The 20,690-nt window shown below is 38.5% G+C and overlaps 1 protein-coding gene across 3 annotated transcripts in view; it reads left to right on the top strand.

The window, feature by feature from the left end:
* Nucleotides 1-19,665, top strand: part of prkaa2 (protein kinase, AMP-activated, alpha 2 catalytic subunit) — a 33,540-nt gene extending 13,875 nt beyond the window's left edge. For 2 of the 3 annotated variants that reach the window (XM_055641872.1, XM_055641871.1), the window contains 6 exons: nucleotides 477-621; nucleotides 1,219-1,306; nucleotides 7,689-7,913; nucleotides 8,883-9,387; nucleotides 12,388-12,514; nucleotides 13,985-19,665. In XM_055641872.1, coding sequence (XP_055497847.1) covers nucleotides 477-621; nucleotides 1,219-1,306; nucleotides 7,689-7,913; nucleotides 8,883-9,387; nucleotides 12,388-12,514; nucleotides 13,985-14,226 — 1,332 coding nt within the window. In that variant the 3' untranslated portion in view covers nucleotides 14,227-19,665. Of the gene's footprint in view, nucleotides 1-476; nucleotides 622-1,218; nucleotides 1,307-7,688; nucleotides 7,914-8,882; nucleotides 9,388-12,387; nucleotides 12,519-13,984 lie in introns of all 3 variants that reach the window. The other variant, XM_055641870.1, reaches the window with a different exon arrangement.
* The last annotated feature ends 1,025 nt before the right edge of the window (nucleotides 19,666-20,690 follow it).

Genomic DNA, 20,690 nt, shown 5'->3' with positions numbered 1-20,690 from the left:
AGCATTTACTTAGAATTGCACGTATCATTTTCAGATTTGCATAAACTATTGGTGAATATATATGAATGTGTGATGTGTTGCAACTGCTCCGATCTATGGCTCACTTGACTTCAGACCTATTTGTAAATACTACCATTGGCAAATGGTTCTGATAATATACTTTAAATGCAGTTTTAAACGGCAGGTCTGTAGAACTGTATCATTGTATATACTCAGAATACCACCTTTGCTTCCTGTCCCCTTCTCTTTCTCCCCATCTCCCCCTCAGCAACTTTCCATTGAAAGGGGACTGCTATAGCAGTCAATCTGGAAAATATCCCGCAAACAAGTCGGTAGTTTTGAACAGACATTTTGGTGTTGGTGTTTTTGTTAGAGTATTTTGTGTGACTTTCATGCAATAATATATATTTATTACAGTAAAAGAATTAGGACCTTCTACAGTGATAATGATGGACCCCTGTTTTCACTTACTGTAGGTGGAAGATGCCGAGGCTTGTCGGCTTTTTCAACAAATTATTTCGGCTGTTGATTATTGTCACAGACACATGGTAGTTCATCGTGATTTGAAGCCAGAGAATGTTCTCCTTGATGCTCAAATGAATGCCAAGATAGCTGACTTTGGTATGTGACTCGTGGTGTATGTGAAGAATGTGTCAGACAGCAGCTATGTTTTCCAGAGTTGGGGAAATGACATGTTTGCAGCATAGAGTGTCAAGAATACAACACAGAACTAATTTGTTTCACACAAGTGTTAAAACATTGGATAACGTAAAAAATATATATAATTGAGACTTAATTTGGAGTTCAATCAAATTGTGTTCCATTGCTAATGCTCTATGGGATGAAGTGCAGTAAGTCATAGTCAAATAGTATGGAACTGGTCCTTCAGCTGACCAATGTGCCTCATCTACACTAGTCCCCGATGCCCATATCTCTGTAAACCTTTCCTATCTATTGGACTGTGCAAATGTATTTGGTCATATTATGTAACTTTTTCCAATTAAAATTAATTAAATTGAAGATTTTTTCTTTTGGAAGTAGAAAACAGAAAAGATCAAAAATGGAAAATGGGGTGAACTGTGGTGAAAAATGTTGTATGCATTTTCAATTTTCTGCTGTAATATCTTATGAAATTACAGTTCCCACACAAGTTTCAAGGAGTATGCGATAAAAAACCTAACTCTTGAAGCTGTCTAATGCATCCTCTTTGCATTATAGGACTATCTAATATGATGGCAGATGGGGAATTTTTGCGTACTAGTTGTGGCTCACCAAATTATGCAGCTCCTGAAGTTATATCAGGCCGGTAAGATCTATCATGTCCATATTCTAATATTATTTTCTCTGTTTCAGTAGCCAATAGTGATCTGATTGTCTTTTATAACATTCCCATTGATGTTGTCTTCGAGTACATTCACGCCTGCAATATAAATGTCAATTATAATGTCCCCAAGATGCATTGGCTAGTTTTTCACCCAGTCACTCATTCTATCCATATACAATTACAAATGTGCAGGGTAAATATTTTTATGCAGAGAATGGTAGGTGTTTGGAACACGCTGCCAGAGCTGGTGGTGAAGGCAGATATGAGAGTGGCATTTCAGAGTAATTTAGATAGGCAAGTGGATATGCAAGGAATGGAGGTATATGGATAACGTGCAAGCAGTAGCGATTAGTTTAATTTGGCATGAAGTTCAGCACAGGCATAATGGGTCAAAGAGGCCTGTTAATGTTCTAACAGCTAATATTAACGAAGCAGACAATAAAATGGCACCAGTACGAGACCTTGAATAGAAAAGGAACAATTGCTTTTAATCAGAAAGTTAGGCAAGTTAGTGACAGACTTTTTATTAAGTTCTTGTGACATAGAATTAGGCCATTTAACCCACTAAAACGACTAGGAAGGAAGTTCTGCTGAAGAATTATGGGAAACGTGGTGCAGAATTATACAGCAGAACTGTGATGTAAATGTAATATAAATGCCAGTGCTTCTTGAGGCCAAAAGCAGAAGCTGGCAAATGTGCCTGTGCCTCGTGACTGAGGTCAGGTGACCTTCTAGAAGTTTCAGTTGGTTGTTCAGATTAAATCTTTCTTGCAAGATGGTGGACTAGTGTGCTAGTCACAACAGGGCCTTACAGCAGACATTATAAGAACCACAAGGGTGACGGTCTCCCTATTATTACCCAAGCCACTTTCATATTGGCAAAGAGTAAATAGGATTAGTTAGGTAAATGTGTGATTCAAAGAGTGCTAATTGAAATGGATTCTAATTCATGGGCCTCTGTCGTCAGAATGAGGGAAATACATATTCAGCTGGGACGGGCTGCAACTGTTGGAACTAGTGTCCTGGAAAATTGCGAAGCATATGGTCATCGATTGGCCTTTAAACTACATAGGGTAGGATGTTTAATAAATCAATAGGAAATGAGGGAATGGTGGCATGGATCATGACGGGAAATTGACAGTTCGTAAAAATGTTTTTTTAAAAAAAAAAAAAAAAAAATCTTAAAGATCTTTATTCAAATGCATGTAGCATTTGCAATAAGATGGATGAGTTAGCGGCATAAATAATACTGTAATAATGCAAACCACTTCAGTATTCAAACTACAACTACTATCCTGTGTGAAGTAGTGCAAATGTAAAATGATTTGAGAAGGCAAATTTTCCAGCAGTATTTTTGATGTGTCCATTTCCATTTTTTTCCAGTTTAATTTATCTATTTCGCACAGAAGTTGTCATTTGTCATTTTGGCAAATTGTTGGAAGGAAATGGCAGACTAGAGCTTGTATCTGATTATAACGGATGAAACATGATCTAAGTATTGTCTACAGTTATTAGCAATGTTACAAAATTTTGAGATTTTAAAAATCAAGTCTGCAATTTATCCCATCAGATAAAGCATAACAACAAGTTTAATTTGACACCAAAGTCACTTTCATATCTCAAGTATTAAAAAAGTTATGGCCGTTTTCATACTCGGACATTAGCATCTTGTTCCCTATTGATTTTCAATGGACATTACAAAAAAGCTGTGATCTTGGATAGTCAAAAGCCCGTAACTTTCTTAAGAATTAAGAGAACTGAATGAAATTTTCACCTATCATAGATTGAAGCATTCTGAAAAAATATAAAACAATCTTACTTGGATGACATGAAATTAAAGCATATAATTAGCTAATTACCTAATTGTAGCTAATTACAAAATTGACCGATGTGACAGAAATGGTAATAAACAAGCAGACTGCCTTGAAAATTCAAAAATGTGATATTCTCAAGATCAGAACTTTAATATTATTGTATAAGATGCTGTAAGTCAGTTATGGATAGGTAAATAAATTACAATTTCTAGCAAAAGACCAAGTCTTTATGGAGAAGATCAGCTGCTAGCTGGTACATTGGCATATCATAATCAGTAGCATCATCATACTCCTCAGACTGCAACCAATAAGCAACTCTGTACACGTTGTTTTTCCTCAATTTTTCAATTTTAGAAAAAAAGGTAGAGATTATAAAGTTAAACGCTAAAACAAATAGTAAATACTAAAAAAGAAAATCATGTTTAATCAAAATTCAATTACTAGATATAAACATCTATCCATTTCTTAAATAGCCTAAGTGTCCAAAGATTATTCACAAATAATTCACAATATAACATGATTTTTATATCTAATTTACATTAATTTATAGGCCAAATGGAAGGAATTTAGTGTTCAATTGCTGTAAATAAATGCCCATTTAAATCGGCTTTCTAGTGGGTTCCTGTGAACGCGCTGGTTTAGAACGTTCACATCGCGCTGGATTAGTGCCCTCAAATGCCGAGAAAAATACTGCGGGATATAAAAAGCCCAAAATGAACTACTCGCTATAGAAAACTTTATAAACAGGGTTATATACACGCTCCATTTAATGTAAAAATAAGGTACATACCTTTAATTGTTTGCTTTATAAAACCCTGGGGCTGCAAGAGGTTGCGAAGTGAGAGAGTGATTTTAAAATTATTATAACTATTATTCGAGGCCTATAAAACTAATAATACCTTTTGCGACCGGGTCTTGCAGCGATTTTTCGTTAATGATTTACTAGGCTGAACATCTGCGATTAGAACAGCCTAGTAAAAATCGCGTTTTAAACCCGCCCCCTCCAAACAGCGCCAAAATCGCGGACATGGCTTTGGGCAGATTCCCAATGACGATTCAGGTAGGTTTTGTAACATACCTACAGTTATAATTTTTTTTTTCTTGAAATAAGGAACCAAATCGTATGCGCTCAAATATTAGTTACACACTAAGCTCATTAATATTTCAATATCAAGTTTTCAAAATTAAATACCCTATTGAAATTTTTATGTCATGGTAAATCAAGAAAAATTGCAGATGCTGGAAATCTGAAATAAAAACAAAATGTTGGAAATACACAAAAGGTTAAGTCGTTTCTGTGGAAAGATAAATAGTATTTGTTTTAGGTCCAGCAGTTGACTTTTTGTACGTGTTCTTATTGGGTTAGCAGTAACCATCCATACTTTGAATTTTGTCTTGTGCAAAAGAGGAGTCAACGGAACTTTTATCTTTATTTTGTGGATGGCACTGTGAAAGTATTCTTGCCTTTCATTCTCTGTCAGTTCCCTTACCCAGAACCACATCATAATCAATTGTCAGATTTTATTAAAGGCCATTTTTATACATTTTGTTTCACCATGAAGAAATTACAGCTGTGTTTATACATAGTCCCCCATTTCAAGACACCATAATGTTTGGGACACATGGCTTCACAGGCATTTTAATTGCTCAGGTGTGTTTAATTGCCTCCGTAATGCATGTGTAAGAGAGCTCTCAGCACATGGTATTTCCTCCAGTCTTTCCATCACCTTTGGAAACTTTTATTACTGTTTATCAACATGAGGACCAAAGTTGTGCCAATGAAAGTCAAAGAACCACTATGAGATTGAGAAACAAGAATAAAACAGTTGGAGACATCAGCCAAACATTAGGCTTACTAAAATCAACTGTTTGGAACATTATTAATAAGAAAAAGAGCACTGATACAAGATACAAGATACATTTAATTGTCATTTGGACCCCTTGAGGTCCAAACGAAATGCCGTTTCTGCAGCCATACATTACAAACAAATAGACCCAAGACACAACATAATTTACATAAACATCCATCACATTGCTGTGATGGAAGGCCAAATAAATGTATCTCTCCACTGCACTCTCCCCCCCCCCCCCCCGATGTCAGAGTCAAAGTCAAAACCCCCGGCTGTCGATGGCGATTGTCCCGCGGCCATTAAAGCCACGCCGGGTTGTGCGAGGTCGCACACCGGGTCTTGGTGTTAGAGCCCCCGGCGTGCGCTCGCAGAGTCCCGCGGCCATTTCAAGCCGTGCAGGGCGGTGATGTCAGGCCCCGCTCCAGGAGCTCTTCGACCCCGCAACTCGGGCGGGAGAAGTCGCCGTTGCGAGAGCCCTGAAAAGCACTGGAGAGCTTACTAATGAAAAGGGACTGGCAGGGCAAGGAAGACCTCCGCAGCTGATGACAGAAGAATTCTCTATAAAAGAAAAATCCCCAAACACCTGTCCGACAGATCAGAAACACTCTTCAGGAGTTGATTTGTCAATGACCACTGTCCGCAGAAGACTTAATGAACAGAAATACAGAGGCTACACTGCAAGATGCAAACCACTAGTTAGCTGCAAAAATAGGATGGCCAGGTTACAGTTTGCCAAGAAGTACTTAAAAAAGCAACCACAGTTCTGGAAAAACTTCTTGTGGACAGATGAGATGAAGATTAACATATCAAAGTGATGGGAAGAGCAAAGTATGGAGGAGAGAAGGAACTTCTCAAGATCCAAAGCATACTACGGTGGTGGGGGTGTTATGGCCTGGACATGTATGGTTGCTGAAGGTACTGGTTCACTTATCTTCATTGATGATACAACTGCTGATGGGAGTAGCATTGTGAATTCTGAAGTGTATAGACACATCCTATCTGCTCAAGTTCAAACAAATGCCTCAAAACTCATTGGCCGGCGGTTTATTCTACAGCAAGAGAATGATCCCAAACATACAAGCAAAAAAATGGTCACTTCTTGAGTGGCCAATTACCCGATCTGAACCCAATTGAGCATGCCTTTTATATGCTGAAGAGAAAACTGAAGGGGACTAGCCCCTAAAACAAGCATAAGCTAAAGATGGCTGCAATACAGGCCTGGCAGAGCATCACCAGAGAAAGCACCCAGCAACTGGTGATGTCCATGAATCACAGACATCAAACAGCCATTGCATGCAAAGGATGTGCAACAAAATACTAAATATGACTATTTTCATTTACATGACAGTGCTGTGTCCCAAACATTATGGTGCCCTGAAATGGGGGCTATGCATAAACACTGCTGTAATTTCTGCATGGTGAAACCAAAATGTATAAAAATGGCCTATATTAAAATCTGACAATGTGCACTTAACCACATGTGATTTTCTTCTAGTACAAATCTCAAATTGTGGAGTACAGAGGCAAATAAATAATGTCTTTGTCCCAAACATTATGGAGGGCACTGTACATGCTGACAATTTTGTCAAGCACCAGTGGTGGAAAACTGAGTTCTTAGCTTAAACCTGAGGTTTTATTCTTCAATGGTCTACCTTGACACTTTCCGACATGTTTTTTTTTCATTGGAATTGGCTCATGCAACAATTGAGCTGAGCAGAGACAAAAGCTATTTATTGCAGATGGACACAAATTGCTGGCGTAACTCAGCAGGTCAGGCAGCATCTCTGGAGAAAGGGAGTAGGTGACGTTTAGTTCCTTCTTATACTATTTACTGCAATTATTACCATCTCTGTGACGTTTTCACAGGAAATGTAGAGAGATACATTTTCAAAGCAGGACTTATCAGAACAAAACAAAACTGGTGTGCTATTGTTTTGTAACTGTCGGATCAACTTTGCAAATTATTTCATGTAATAGTACCTTTATTAATTATCAAAAGTATCATTTCTTTTGAATAATATTTTCCAAGGTCTGCTTTATAGAAATATGATGGACACATTATGGTCAATCAGCCTTTATCTTATTTATGAGAACTCAGTTTTATACTCTCGTGGGATATTTAATGGAAGGAAAATGCAAATTTTTATCAAACTATCAATTAATATTGTGTTCAACACATCGTACAACAACTTATTTCAATAATAGTATCAATCAACAACAAAAGGGTTTTTTTGACAGCTAACATTTTTTGACAGCCAACATTTTTTTGACAGCCAACTATTCCCATTCATTTCTAGGGAATCTCCTTGTGTTCAATATAAAAATTAAGGTGAATTTCATGAACTTCTGTAGTTATGCAGTTCATGCTTCCCATTTCATCTTTGTAAATACTAATCTGTTATTTACTTGACATCTCTTTTTCAGCATTTTCCAGAACCTGGCTAATTCAATGCAATACTATAAGCACATCAACTGGACTGAACTCGTTGTACCCTATTGTTATTTCCCTGTTTTTCACATTCTTTTGTTCACTGATCAATATTTAGTGACAATATTCAAATACATCTTACCAAATTAAGTAATGTTACACTGCTGCTTATTATATGTACCTTCTGCTTATTATATGTACCGTCTCCCGGTTTGCTCATGTATAATGGTATTGTACAATTAAAATGTATAAATGTTATCTTTTTTTATCAGTTTGTATGCAGGCCCAGAAGTTGACATTTGGAGTTGTGGTGTAATTCTTTATGCTCTTCTGTGTGGCACACTACCTTTTGATGATGAGCATGTACCAACACTATTTAAGAAGATCCGTGGTGGAGTATTTTACATACCTGACTATCTCAATCGCTCGGTAGCTAATCTTCTCATGCGTATGCTGCAAGTTGACCCTCTGAAGCGGGCAACCATTAAGGACATCAGGTATGATGTATCACATCTGTTCATTTACAGTATTTCTGCTCTGTCTTCAATTTTTCAGAGAGGTAATCCAAGATTTTATTTATTAGGGCTAACATTTCCTATACCAAAGTGTGGTAGATAAACCTGTTCCGAAACCTTCATCCGTGTTTCACAACCATGGGTGTCCAAATAGTCTCCAGGGCAAAATAAAAATACTTGGTAATGAAAAGTTCTTAGAAATATCCTCTGGTTTGGTCTGCCGTTATCTTCATATTTCATTTTTTAGATGAATACGTAAATGAACAACACTCAGCTAAGGATTGATAATGGAGGAAATACTGAAGCAAGTTTCTAGTTGATGATTGAGGGCTGAATGAATTTAATATTTTCACTAAATCTGAAAGAAGGTGGGAGGGCAGGTAGAAGAGTAATGGAGAGGCAAGATGGGGAAATAACTGGACTGGGGAATTGGGATGAGGGAAGTGCAGGACGAGGGACAAAAGCAGGGAATGGGGGTAAATATAAGGGAGGAATTGACATTTTCAATGAGAATATTGGGAAGGATGAGAGGGATGCAAGAGGGATTGAGGGGCAGGAGAGGATGTACTGTAAAAGTATGCAAATGAGAGGAGGTTTTTTTTAACATAACTAATGAACCTATAAGCCTAAATTGTTGTCAAATAAATCTTTGTAATCTGTTGTTAGCCATTATTGGTCTAAAGTACATTAACTAAGTTTACTATTGCTCAATTGAACTGTGTGGATTACATAAGAAACTATGGTAGAATTCTATTTGGAAATGGTTAATTTTAGTCTGTAGTTGAGTAGAAGGCTATTGGAAACAGCCAGGATAATGGAGCGGAGGCCATGATGGAGCAGGCTTGAGGGATTATATAGACAATTCCTGCACCTGGTGTTTCATTTTGGGATTGAATTTAAGTCTAGTTTAATTATGGATAGTAAATACTTGAATCGTCATTTTACCAACAGGGAACATGAGTGGTTTAAACGGGATTTGCCAACTTACCTGTTTCCAGAGGATCCTGCTTATGACTCCAATGACATAGAAGAAGATGCTGTGAAGGAAGTATGTGAGAAGTTTGAATGTACTGAGTCCGAAGTTATGAACAGTTTATATAGTGGTGATCCACAGGATCAGCTTGCTGTGGCATACCATCTCATTATTGACAATCGGAGAATAATGAATCAAGCTAGTGAATTTTACCTTGCATCAAGTCCCCCAACAGGTTCATTCGTGGATGATAACGGACTGCATATCCCACCTGGTGTCAAAGCACATCCTGAACGGATGCCTCCTCTGATGGCAGATAGCCCTAAGGCACGTTGTCCGCTAGATGCACTCAACACTACCAAACCCAAGCCAATGGCACTGAAAAAAGCAAAATGGCACTTGGGAATTCGCAGCCAAAGTAAACCATATGATATTATGGCAGAGGTCTACAGAGCCATGCGACAGCTGAAATATGAATGGAAGGTAAGAAACAACGGAAGGAGTGCATTTAGGAAAACAGCCCTTATTTTGTTCAAGCTTTTTTTTAATCATGTGCCATGATCTCTATGTTAAATATGTTGCCTGTTTTTAAATGTCAACTAGCAGCAGTTGCCTGAGAAATGAATCATCTTTTATAATTTCACTTCTCCCCTATCTTTAGTTTTAAAGATAGTTTTACACTATCATGTACTCTTTCAGTGGTAGATTGGATGGGGTGGGGGGTGAGTTGCATCATGCTGTCCAGGCTAACGTTTCGCCACTCCCACCAGACTGCAGGGCCATAGGGCCATGGAGTTTATTGGCACATCTCATTTTTAACCATGCTTCTTGACTTGTATATTCCCACTTCCTTCATGACCTTTTAAATGAAGGTCAGCAACCCCATTCATATTTATTGGGGCTGTGCTAGATGCTCCAGCTTCACCTGGTGTAAAGCTGAGGGACCATATACAAAATATATCTGGTTCCTCAGTTCAGCAATTTATCAAACACTCCTGGATTCAAAGGTGAATCCTGAGACAGAGCATGAGATCAGTTGCATGTTGCATTGTGCAGTCACAGAAGTCTGAGATACTGTTCTGCACATCCTGCTACTTGGTGGTGGTTCCCTTCAGAAGCTAGGTAAGTTATCAGGAAGTTTAATACTTGTGATTATGGGACTGGAATTGCATTCAGATCGGACCAGATAAGGAAAATTTTTTCCCCCAACGAAATTAATATTTTATGGCTTTGTGGTGATATTTACTGTTGCCAACATTTTGTCCAGAGTGTTTGGAAAGAACTGTGATTGGAATCATCTTGTAATTTAAATGAAAACTAAAATCACAATGTTCACGTATATGAACATTTCATGATAATCTTCCTCTGGTCATGATAAGTAAAACTCAAAAAGACTGGGAATTGTTCGGGAATCCTGATAATGGTCCATCTGGCATATTCATTTGTTTAGATGGTGAGCAGGGGGGTCCAGAGTGCAAGCGATGTGTAGCCAGGTTTGGCGCGTGAGCCAAATTCCTTTGATGCATCCCCCCATTTATCAGGAAGTATCAGCAAGATACTCTCCATTCTTGCCACTTTCTTTTCTTTTTTGAACCTTGTGAGGGAAGATACTGTAGGGAAGGTACAGGAACGTGCAAGTCTGGATTTCCAGACATATGAGCAACTTCTTCCCCACAGCTATTAGACGAGTGAACCCATCACCTTTAACATCCACTTCCCAGTGCTGCCACGTACTCTTACTGTTAACTCTACTTCATTCCTTTATTGTACTACTTCAGATTGCATTACAATCTTTGCAACTTTCTGCTATTTTGCATTCATTGTTGTACTTATTGTTTTATCTCTCATTATTGTCTACTGTTTTACTCTATGAGCGTCATGTGAACTTGGAACTTCATTGCTCCCTGGTGTATATTACAATAAAGTAATCTGAATCTGGTGCAAATAATCTGCTAGTTCAGCAGAGGCTAAGTCTCAAGAGTACCAGATTATTGTTTTACTGTACCATGATAACCATCAATTAAAATACCATCAGTCTGAAGAAGGGTTTCGACCCGAAACGTTGCCTATTTCCTTCGCTCCATAGATGCTGCTGCACCCGCTGAGTTTCTCCAGCACTTTTGTGTACCTCCTGATAGGATGGGTTTGTTTTAAAGCTTTGGATTTTGTAAACTGATTAATTCTGTAAGCATAATAATAAGCAGCAAAGTAACAGTAAGAATATAATTAAAACAAAATGTCCTGCATTCTATAAATATATAATATTTAATCTTTATTATATTACATTATTTTGGATGGCAATTTGATGTTAAATATTCTTAATAGAAACCTATTTGGTATTGGGAGAATAAATTAATTTTTAATGATCTAAAAATTGATTATTTTGGTGTTGGTGTAAATGTCAATCTCTTAGCTAACCTCCACAAGGATGGCAGTCCCCCCTTGTGAAAAAGATAGTTTTTAATGTGGTCAGACCATTATTTTGGGTCGTGGATAACAGTTGCAGAGGGAGAAAAAGTGTTAAGCAAACGAGGTGTGTGGATAAGCTAAAGGGAATTTGTGGAGTCCATTGGACAAATGCATCAATATTGTTTACATTGCTTTGTTTTCCATCATAAATGTGCACATAGAAATTTGTAAGACAGGTCCCCCCCCCCCCCCCCCCTGATTTTCCAGCACGCTTGTTTCCAGAACCTTTCTGGGTTATCCGTTTTACCGGACCAACAGAGGCCATGGCGTTGGTGGGGGTGGGGGGGCTGAGATACTGGCCCGTCAGATCCGCTGGGGAAGTTGGCTATGGGAATGGATCTGGCAGCTCCAACTGGGCCGGAGTTCCAGAGCCCCGACCACAGGCAGCAAATTCGACCCGCCGATCAACTGCGGATGTCGGCTGTGGGAACGGATCTGACGGCTCCAGAGCCGTGGCCGCAGTGTGGAAAGTCGACCCGCCAATCAGCGTGATTGGATGCCTCACCTGGCCTAGGCACTTAATTTAGGGGGAACTTCCGTGGGCGGGGGAGGGGGGGGGGACCACCAGTTGCCGGAAAGTTGATGGTGGACCTGTACAACAATATTTACATAATGTGGTAACAGGAGATTTTTCACATATCATATTATCTATCCATATGATGTGAAATCATTTAAAATAACTAATTTTGAATGGTGTTTGTCCAATTAGCAAAGATAACGAGCTCAGATTATGCATCTCTACAGTTCTGCCTTGGATTTGCAACAGTTATAGGTCTACAGCTGGTAATTCTTCCAACCATTCTTTGTTTAAAACGATAATTCACTATTTTCTTTGAAATGTTCATTGAAAATGCAGTGTTTGGGGTTAGATTATAAGCAGTTTATGACTTGCACTCATACCTGCCTTCAAGTTGCTGATTTTGACTGTTCAGGATGTACTAACTTCTTTACTTATTCCACTGTATGAATCTGATAACATTAGAAAGTAGTACTGTAATATATTATTTTCCGAAGGTGGTGAATCCCTATCATCTGCGAGTGCGTAGAAGGAATGCAGTAACTGGGAACAATGTGAAGATGAGTTTGCAGCTATATCAAGTTGATAATCGCAGCTATTTACTAGATTTCATGAGCATTGATGGCAAGTATGACACCTGTTATTTATGTCTAATTGAGCATTGCCTTTAACTAAAATGAGAATAGTTTCATGGGTTTCCCATTGGCTCGATTTCTATTCACTTCTGGTCTAATAAATCATTATACCTGCCTCAAGCACTTCCTTTTGCAATTTGTTTCGTACACATACCACACTCTGTGAGAAAGTAGCACCTCAAGTTCCTATTAAATCTTTTCTTTCTTACCTTAAACCTATGTTGTTTAATTCTTGATTTATTTAATTCTTTAATTCAGTCTCTCGATTCTTGGCAACATCTTTTTAAATCTTCTCTGCGCTCTTTTTAACTTAATGGAATCTTTCCTATAGCAGAGAGACCTAAACCCAACAGAATACTGAAGTACGGTCTCACAAACGCCTTATACAACTGCAGTATAACATCCCAACTTTTGTACACACAATGATCAAGCCTAGTGTACGAAAAGTGTTTTTCTCTATCCTGTCCACCTGTGACATTACTTTCAGGGAACTATATGCTTCTACTGCTAGGTTCCTTTGTTCTGCAACACTTCCCAGGGTCCTATTCGTTCTGAAAATTCTACCCAGGTTTGACTCCACAAAATGCAACACCATGCACTTATTTGAGTTAACTCCATTTGCCATTCCTTGGCCCACTTATCCAGCTAATCTAAAACTCGCTGTAATTCTTGATAACCTCCGCTATCCATGAAACCACCTACTTTAGTCTCATCTGTAAACTGACTAACCATGCCGTACACATTGTCATCCAAATCATTGGTATAGATGACAAACAACAATGGGTCCAGCACTGATCACTGAGGCACTACACTAACAATGTATGTCCAGTCCTCAAACTCTGCTCCACCTCTGCTTCCTACCATCAAGCCAATTATGCATTCATGTAGCTTGCTGATCCTCATTCCTGTGTAATCTAACTTTCAATAGAGCCTCTCATCTGATATAAAAATTTAAAAAATGCAGTAATAACAGGACATTCATTATGAGTTAAAAGCTCTGTGAGCAAGAAAGACAGTAGACTGCATGAAACGTTGCATATTTTAGTGCAAAAATGTGGCAGTTTTGGTAATCCTGAATAAAAGTTAAATAAAATGTGAGTATGATATATCAAGAGGCATATCAATGTGACTATTGTATCTTGAACCATTATTTAGTAAAACTTTTCCAGGTCTTGTTTCAAGATCTGAAGTGCTACAGCATTGATTGTAATATCTGTTTTAGCTCTGAAAGAAAATGAGAATATTTAAATAGAGGGAACAACACAGAAGATCAGTTAAAGATTTGGTGGAATTCTGGAACTGGTTTGCTTGTGCTGATCAAGTGTGCATTTTTAATCAATCTCATTGGTTCCATCTAATCCATGCTTCCCTGACATTTTTGTTTCCAGATCAGATTTACTGTATTTTCTTGCATTCGATTGCATTTACCCTAATCCTCTTCCTTCATTTCTTTGATTAGAAGATGTAATGGAACAAAAGTCAGGCTCTTCCACTCCAAAGCGTTCAGGATCGGCAGCTCTGCTGCATAGACCGAGACTGAGTATTGATGCAGCAGCTACTGACAGCCAACCTTTAACTCTCGTCGGGTCACTCCCAAGCTCACTGACTGGAATCTTGAGCTCTATAACTCCACGTTACGGGAGTCACACGATGGATTTCTTTGAGATGTGTGCTAGCCTTATAACTACACTGGCTCGTTGATGGTTTAATTCATTGAGAAATCGGCTCTTTAAACCGTAAAAGTGTGCAAAAAAAAATGCCATTTACACTTTGCAAAACTGTGTTTTACTTCAGTACTTGTTATTTGCGATGCCAGTTTGCAGTTGGCGTTTTTGCCACTTTTGATATAGTGGAAGCTGCAGGGCAGTATTTGCTCGTTGCCATTTAGAAACTCTATAGGCACACGGAGGGTTTATTTATTACATTTCTTTTTGCCAGCCAAATCCACAGGATTATACGGGTTTACAACACAACTGTAAAAATGTAGAGAAGCATAAAATTTCATTTTAAAGTGCTGTATTTTAGAATGTTAAAAATTGGTGACATTAAAGAGCAAATGAGATGTATTTAAAGGATTGTTGAAGAGCTAGGCTTGTTCACATGATATGTTGGTGAACTGGATGAGTGCGAGGTTTAGTCATAAACCAAGTTGTGACTAGTTGGGATGCAAATTTCTATTGAGGTTAGTTGTGGCTAGAAAGCTATAAAACAAGTTAGATAATAAAATTAGGTAAAATTTATGAAAATTAAGTGACTGATTTAAAATCATCAAATGATGTATGCAATTATGAAGGTTTATTTTATTGTGATTTTATTGATAAGAAGGATGAAGTTTAATAGAACTATAAACAAGTGTGTGATCTCTGGGTTAAAGTATGAACACTCCTTTGGAAGCATATATTTTCTCGTGTATTTCTCTTCGGCACATTTTTCAGTTGAATATGTCAGCAGCATGTACTGCAGGATGTAGTTGAACATTTGCTGATTCTTATTTAATTAACATTTACCGTGTTTTATAGTGCTTTACAGTGCAGACTGAGGGATGGCATTTATCAGGGATGGCAAATTATTATAAATGGTACATCAATCAGTATCATTAGGCACACATCCCAAATTAGTTTCCTTGAATGACAATTATGATTAACATTATTTTGTTTATGGTTGGATCTCACTTTCAGCTCGGTCTAGAAAATGTATTTTCAAAAAAACCTCAAGCAAGATTACAGGTGCTGGAATCTGGAATATCAAACAATACTGGAAGAACTCAGCGGGTCAAACAGCTTCTGAGGAGGCAAGAGGTGTAAGGCAATGTTTCTGATCATCATCCCCTTCCTCCCATCTAGTGCCACATGTCACTGACCAATCTCCATCCTAATCCCCTTTCATAAAGCTGTTTACTAGCACTCTTTCCTGTCCCCTCTCAGTCCTGTTGCAGGATTTCAACCACAAGATGTACAGGTTTGTAGGCTAATTGACTTGATATAATTGTAAATTGTCCCCAGTGTGTGTAGGGTGGTGTTAGTAGCAGGGAATCGCTGGTTGACGCGGAATAGGTGGGCCGAAGGGCCTGTTCCCGTGCTATATCTAAACTAAAAAAAAAACCTTTGGACACACCACCATGATTAATGCTGAAATAACTGGAATAAATAATATTTTGGTCATTTTTACATTAATAAATTTGTGAATACCATGATAACAAATTCTACTTTGATTCCTATTGTTGTTTACACCTTATCACAATGCCACTGATATGTCCAGTATAACCACAGGAATACTGATTCCAAAATGCAGAATATTGTTTTCAGAAATAATGAATCAACAGTTAGCTTAAGAACATCATAGGTTTGTGCAGCAATTGTAGCCATGTGAATGTTTATTAATTGTACAGAAAACTGCATACAGTCCAAGATTTTGCTGAGAACTGCCAAAACGAACATTGAGAAATGTCAGCAGTAAGTTTGGGATATGTGAATATGCAAATTCCAAGCTTACTGCTTGAGCTCATCCTTTCATTTTCTAGCTGGAATATATCTATCGAGATTTCTAGCAATTAGATGGGGAATCTGCCTGTATATCCTCACCACGTTTTACGTGGCTTGGGATCGACAACCCTGTTGATTTCTAAAGATTTCAATGGCTTTGGAGACACTGAAATATTTAAACGTACGAATAACCTTGACAGCCGATAAATCTGGGAACCAAGGATTTCCCAGATGTTAAGTTTACAGAGATTTCTAGTGTCTGTAGACAGCTTCTTCGCAAGACTCTGAAATACATTGTGGCAACAAAGTAGCTTTGCCACACCTAGATTAAATTAATGCAGGAGAGGGGCGACTAGAAGGTACATGCTGATGCTATTCAAGATAGTATGTTTAAATTGGATTATTGTGATAGAAAAATACACATAACTATTTAACAAAACTAATTTTATACTAATATAGAAAACCCGCATTCATACCGGCCAATGTGGTTTACATAAATCAAAATATGCTATGTGAAATAAAATCTAATGATGCTCATGCAAAGCGAATTTGGTTACTGGCTTAAATGCTTTTTGTCAAACACTCCAATTAATTAATATTATCTAAAGTTAGATTTAATTGGGACATTGATGCATCTTGCTGCATTTTTTGGTAAAGAGCTATATAAAATACTGGGCACTGCTCAGCAAATAGCTACCAATAAAACTATTATCCTATCTCTTTTAGCCGTTTATGTAATTAAACATTACAATTAATTGCTGTACCAATTTAGTGGAAGTATGCAGTGCTCATTGCTTTAAATATGAATGACAAATTCTGACGTAAAAACAGCCTCTGTACTTGATTTCTTCCTTATTTGAACAATATTCCATAGACCTTGATGCTGGATATGTAAAATCTCATTGACCATGTCGTACTTTGGTCTTTTAAACAACTTGACACCTTATCAAAGCATATCGCTTAACGAAATAGAAATAAATGTTGTGCACGAGAAATGCAGAGAGATTAAAATATTCTTTGTTATGGCTGCTGTCCCAGAACAGAACATTAGCAGTGTTGCTTGTGAAGTGTGAGATGCATGCTGTGATCTATTCCTTATTTAATATGCTGCTCGGGGATTGGATAGTCTTTGTGCATGAATTGTTAATATCTTTGTTAAAGGAAACTCCGAGGCAGCAAGTTTAGGTTTTAAAACATTTAAAGGTTGAGTCAGAGAAAAAAAAGTAGACTGTGAATATTTTATACTAATAGGGTTGAGTTTTGGGGTATATTGTACACAACTGAATTTTCTTGAATAAGTTGCTTATAAACACTTTCTAACCTAATTTACCATGTTTTAAATGTGGAAACAGGTTGGCAAATCATTTTTGCACAAATACAGTTAAATATCAATACCTGAATACACCCGACACTTAAAAGCACTACCTTTGTAAAGTACAGCTATAGTCCAGAAAACACTGGCTGCTTATCCATTTGTGCATCTCATGGGCCGGAACGATATTGGTCAATGTCTCACCTGTAACAGACCTTTCCTCAGAACCCAGGCATCCTATTTTTCTAATCCTGCTGTAAATCCAAGAACATTACCTATGACTGATAGAAAAGGATTGAAAATATGATTGCAGGCACAGAAGATCTGCAAATGATCTGGCCTTCTGTTACTGTAAAATCAAAAAATAATAAGGTTTGTGTACACTAAAATCTCTTATCTGGAACCTGCCAGATTTGCTGAGTGCTAATAAACCTTCCAATGTTCAATAGATTCAGGATCAGTTCCTGTGGATTGGAAGATAGCTAATGTTATCCCACTTTTCAAGAAAGGAGCGTTAGAGTGGAAGTTGGCGTGCAGGTACAGCAGGCAGTGAAGAAAGCTAATGGAATGTTGCAACGCCTTCATAACAAAAGGATTTTTGGTCTCTCCACTGGCTCCACGTGCGGTTCCGTATACATTTCAAGACCCTCCTCTATGTCTACAAAGCCCTCAATGGGCTTGCCCCCTCCTACATTAAAAGTCTTCTCACCCACAAATCCACCTCCAGGTCCCTCAGATCGGCCGACTTGGGGCTGCTGAATATCCCGCGGTCTAGGCATAAGCTTAGGGGTGACCGCGCCTTTGCGGTTGGAGCTCCTAGACTGTGGAACAGCATCCCCCTTCCTATCAGAACTGCCCCCTCCATCGACTCTTTTAAGTCAAGACTAAAAACTTATCTATACTCCCAAGCCTTTCCTGACGTCCACTGAGCGAGGGTTATATGTATATATGTATGTAATTTGTTTGTTTATACTATTATAACTAATGTAAAGCACTTTGGCTAACGAGAGTTGTTTTTTAAATGTGCTATATAAATAAATGTGACTTGACTAGAGAAAACAAGGAATTACAGACCAGTTAGCCTGACTTCGGTGGTGGGAAAGATGCTGGAGTCAATTATTAAAGTAGTAATAATGGGGCATTTGGATAGCAGTAAAATGATTAGTCCAAGTCAGCATGGAATTATGAAAGGAAAATCATGCTTGACTAATCTTCTGGAATTTTTTGAGGATGTGACAAGTAAAATGGATGAAGGGGAGCCAGTGGATGTAGTGTATCTTGACTTTCAGAAAGCCTTTGATAAGGTCCCGTACGGGAGATTGGTGACTAATATTAGAGCACATGGTATTGGGGGTAGGGTGTTGACATGGATAGAAAATTGGTTGGCAGACAGGAAGCAAAGAGTAGGAGTGAACGGGTCCTTTTCAGAATGGCAGGCAGTGGCGAATGGAGCGCCGCAAGGCTTGGTGTTGGGGGCGCAACTGTTTACCATGTATATTAATGATTTGGAAGAGGGAATTGGGAACAACACTAGAAATTTTACGGATGACACAAAGCTGGGTGGCAGCGTGAACTGTGAAGAGGATGTTAGGAGGTTGCAGCGTGACCTGGACAGGTTGAGTGAGTGGGCAGATGCGTGGCAGATGCAGTATAATATATAGATAAATGTGAGGTTATCCAATTTGGTGGCAAAAACAAGGGGGAAGATTATTATCACAATGGGGTTCGGTTAGGTAAGGGGGAGGTACAGAGAGACCTAGGTGTCCTTGTACACCAGTCACTGAAAGTTGGCGTGCAGGTACAGCAGGCGGTGAAGAAAGCTAATGGAATGTTGGCCTTCATAACAAGAGGATTTCAGTATAGGAGCAGAGAGGTTCTTCTGCAGTTGCATAGGGCTCTGGTAAGACCACATCTGGAGTATTGTGTACAGTTTTGGTCTCCTAATTTGAGGAAGGACTTCCTTGTGATTGAGGCAGTGCATCGTAGCTTCACAAGATTGATCCCTGGGATGGTGGGACTGTCATATGAGGAAAGATTGAAAAGACTAGGCTTGTATTCGCTGGAGTTTAGAAGGATGATAGGGTATCTTATAGAAACATATAAAACCATAAAAGGACTGGACAAGCTAGATGCAGGAAAAATGTTCCCAATGTTGGGCGAGTCCAGAACCAGGGGCCACAGTCTTAGAATAAAGGGGAGGCCATTTAAGACTGAGGTGAGAAACCTTTTCACCCAGAGAGTTGTGAATTTGTGGAATTTCCTGCCACAGAGAGCAGTGGAGGCCAAATCACTGGATGGATTTAAGAGAGAGTTAGATAGAGCTCTAGGGGCTAGTGGAGTCAAGGGATATGGGGTGATGGCAGGCACAGGTTATTCCTGCCTTCACCCCATATCCCTTGACTCCACTAGCCCCTAGAGCTCTATCTAACTCTCTTAAATCCATCCAGTGATTTGGCCTCAACTGCCCTTTGTGGCAGGGAATTCCACAAATTCACAACTCTCTGGGTGAAAAAGTTTCTTTTGGAAGAATATGTTTGGATATCATCTCTCATAGTTATACAATATTATATCCACAATCCACAATCCAAATAATGATAACCAATTATCAGATGTTTTTTTTATTAACTCCTTTATTAATTACCGGATATCCAGAACTATCTTTTGACTGAGATTATCTCAGCTCTTCATTTCTGTCATTGGCAGGTACCATATGCATTTACTGACTGTGTAACGGTCACATTCCCAGTGGCTTAATCAACGGTGCATTATGATTTACTACCTATTCGTTTAGTGTTGTGTGAGCTGTGTCTTACATGGTACCACTTGCCTCTTATTCACATTTCCTCTCTAGAGAGAAATGTGAATCAACAAGATCTAGGCTGATGTGATTCTTCTGTATTGAAGGAATACAATACCATTGGAAGTGCTGATTTTCTTTACGGATGAAATGTCTTCATAGGACAGCCTGGGAATGAGCCCTTCAGTCCATAAGGTCTGTGCTAAGCATGATGCCTATTTAAACTGCTCATCTGCCTGCACGTGTATATCCCTCAATTACAAGTCTGTTCATGTGTGTCTAAATGCGTCTCACATCTGCTTCCACCACTTGCCTTGGGAGGTGAGTTCCAGGCATCACTTTGGAGGAAGGTGGGAACCTGCCTTGTAAACATACAGTCTTCTCTTTCCTTAAAATTATGCCTTCTAGTAGTTGGCATTTTCTCCTGAGAAAAAGACAATGACTACCCTTATTTATACCTCTCAATACTTGCATACTTACAACATGTTGCTCCTCAGTCTCCAAAAAAACAATCCTCTCTCCCCTTTATAGCTAATACTTTCTAATCGAGGCAACATTTAAAATATCCCACAGC

This window comes from Leucoraja erinacea, chromosome 10 (assembly GCF_028641065.1).
Source record: "Leucoraja erinacea ecotype New England chromosome 10, Leri_hhj_1, whole genome shotgun sequence".
NCBI lineage: Eukaryota > Metazoa > Chordata > Chondrichthyes > Rajiformes > Rajidae > Leucoraja > Leucoraja erinaceus.
Note: the sequence above shows the minus strand (reverse complement) of the source record. Positions and strands in the feature narration are given on the sequence as shown.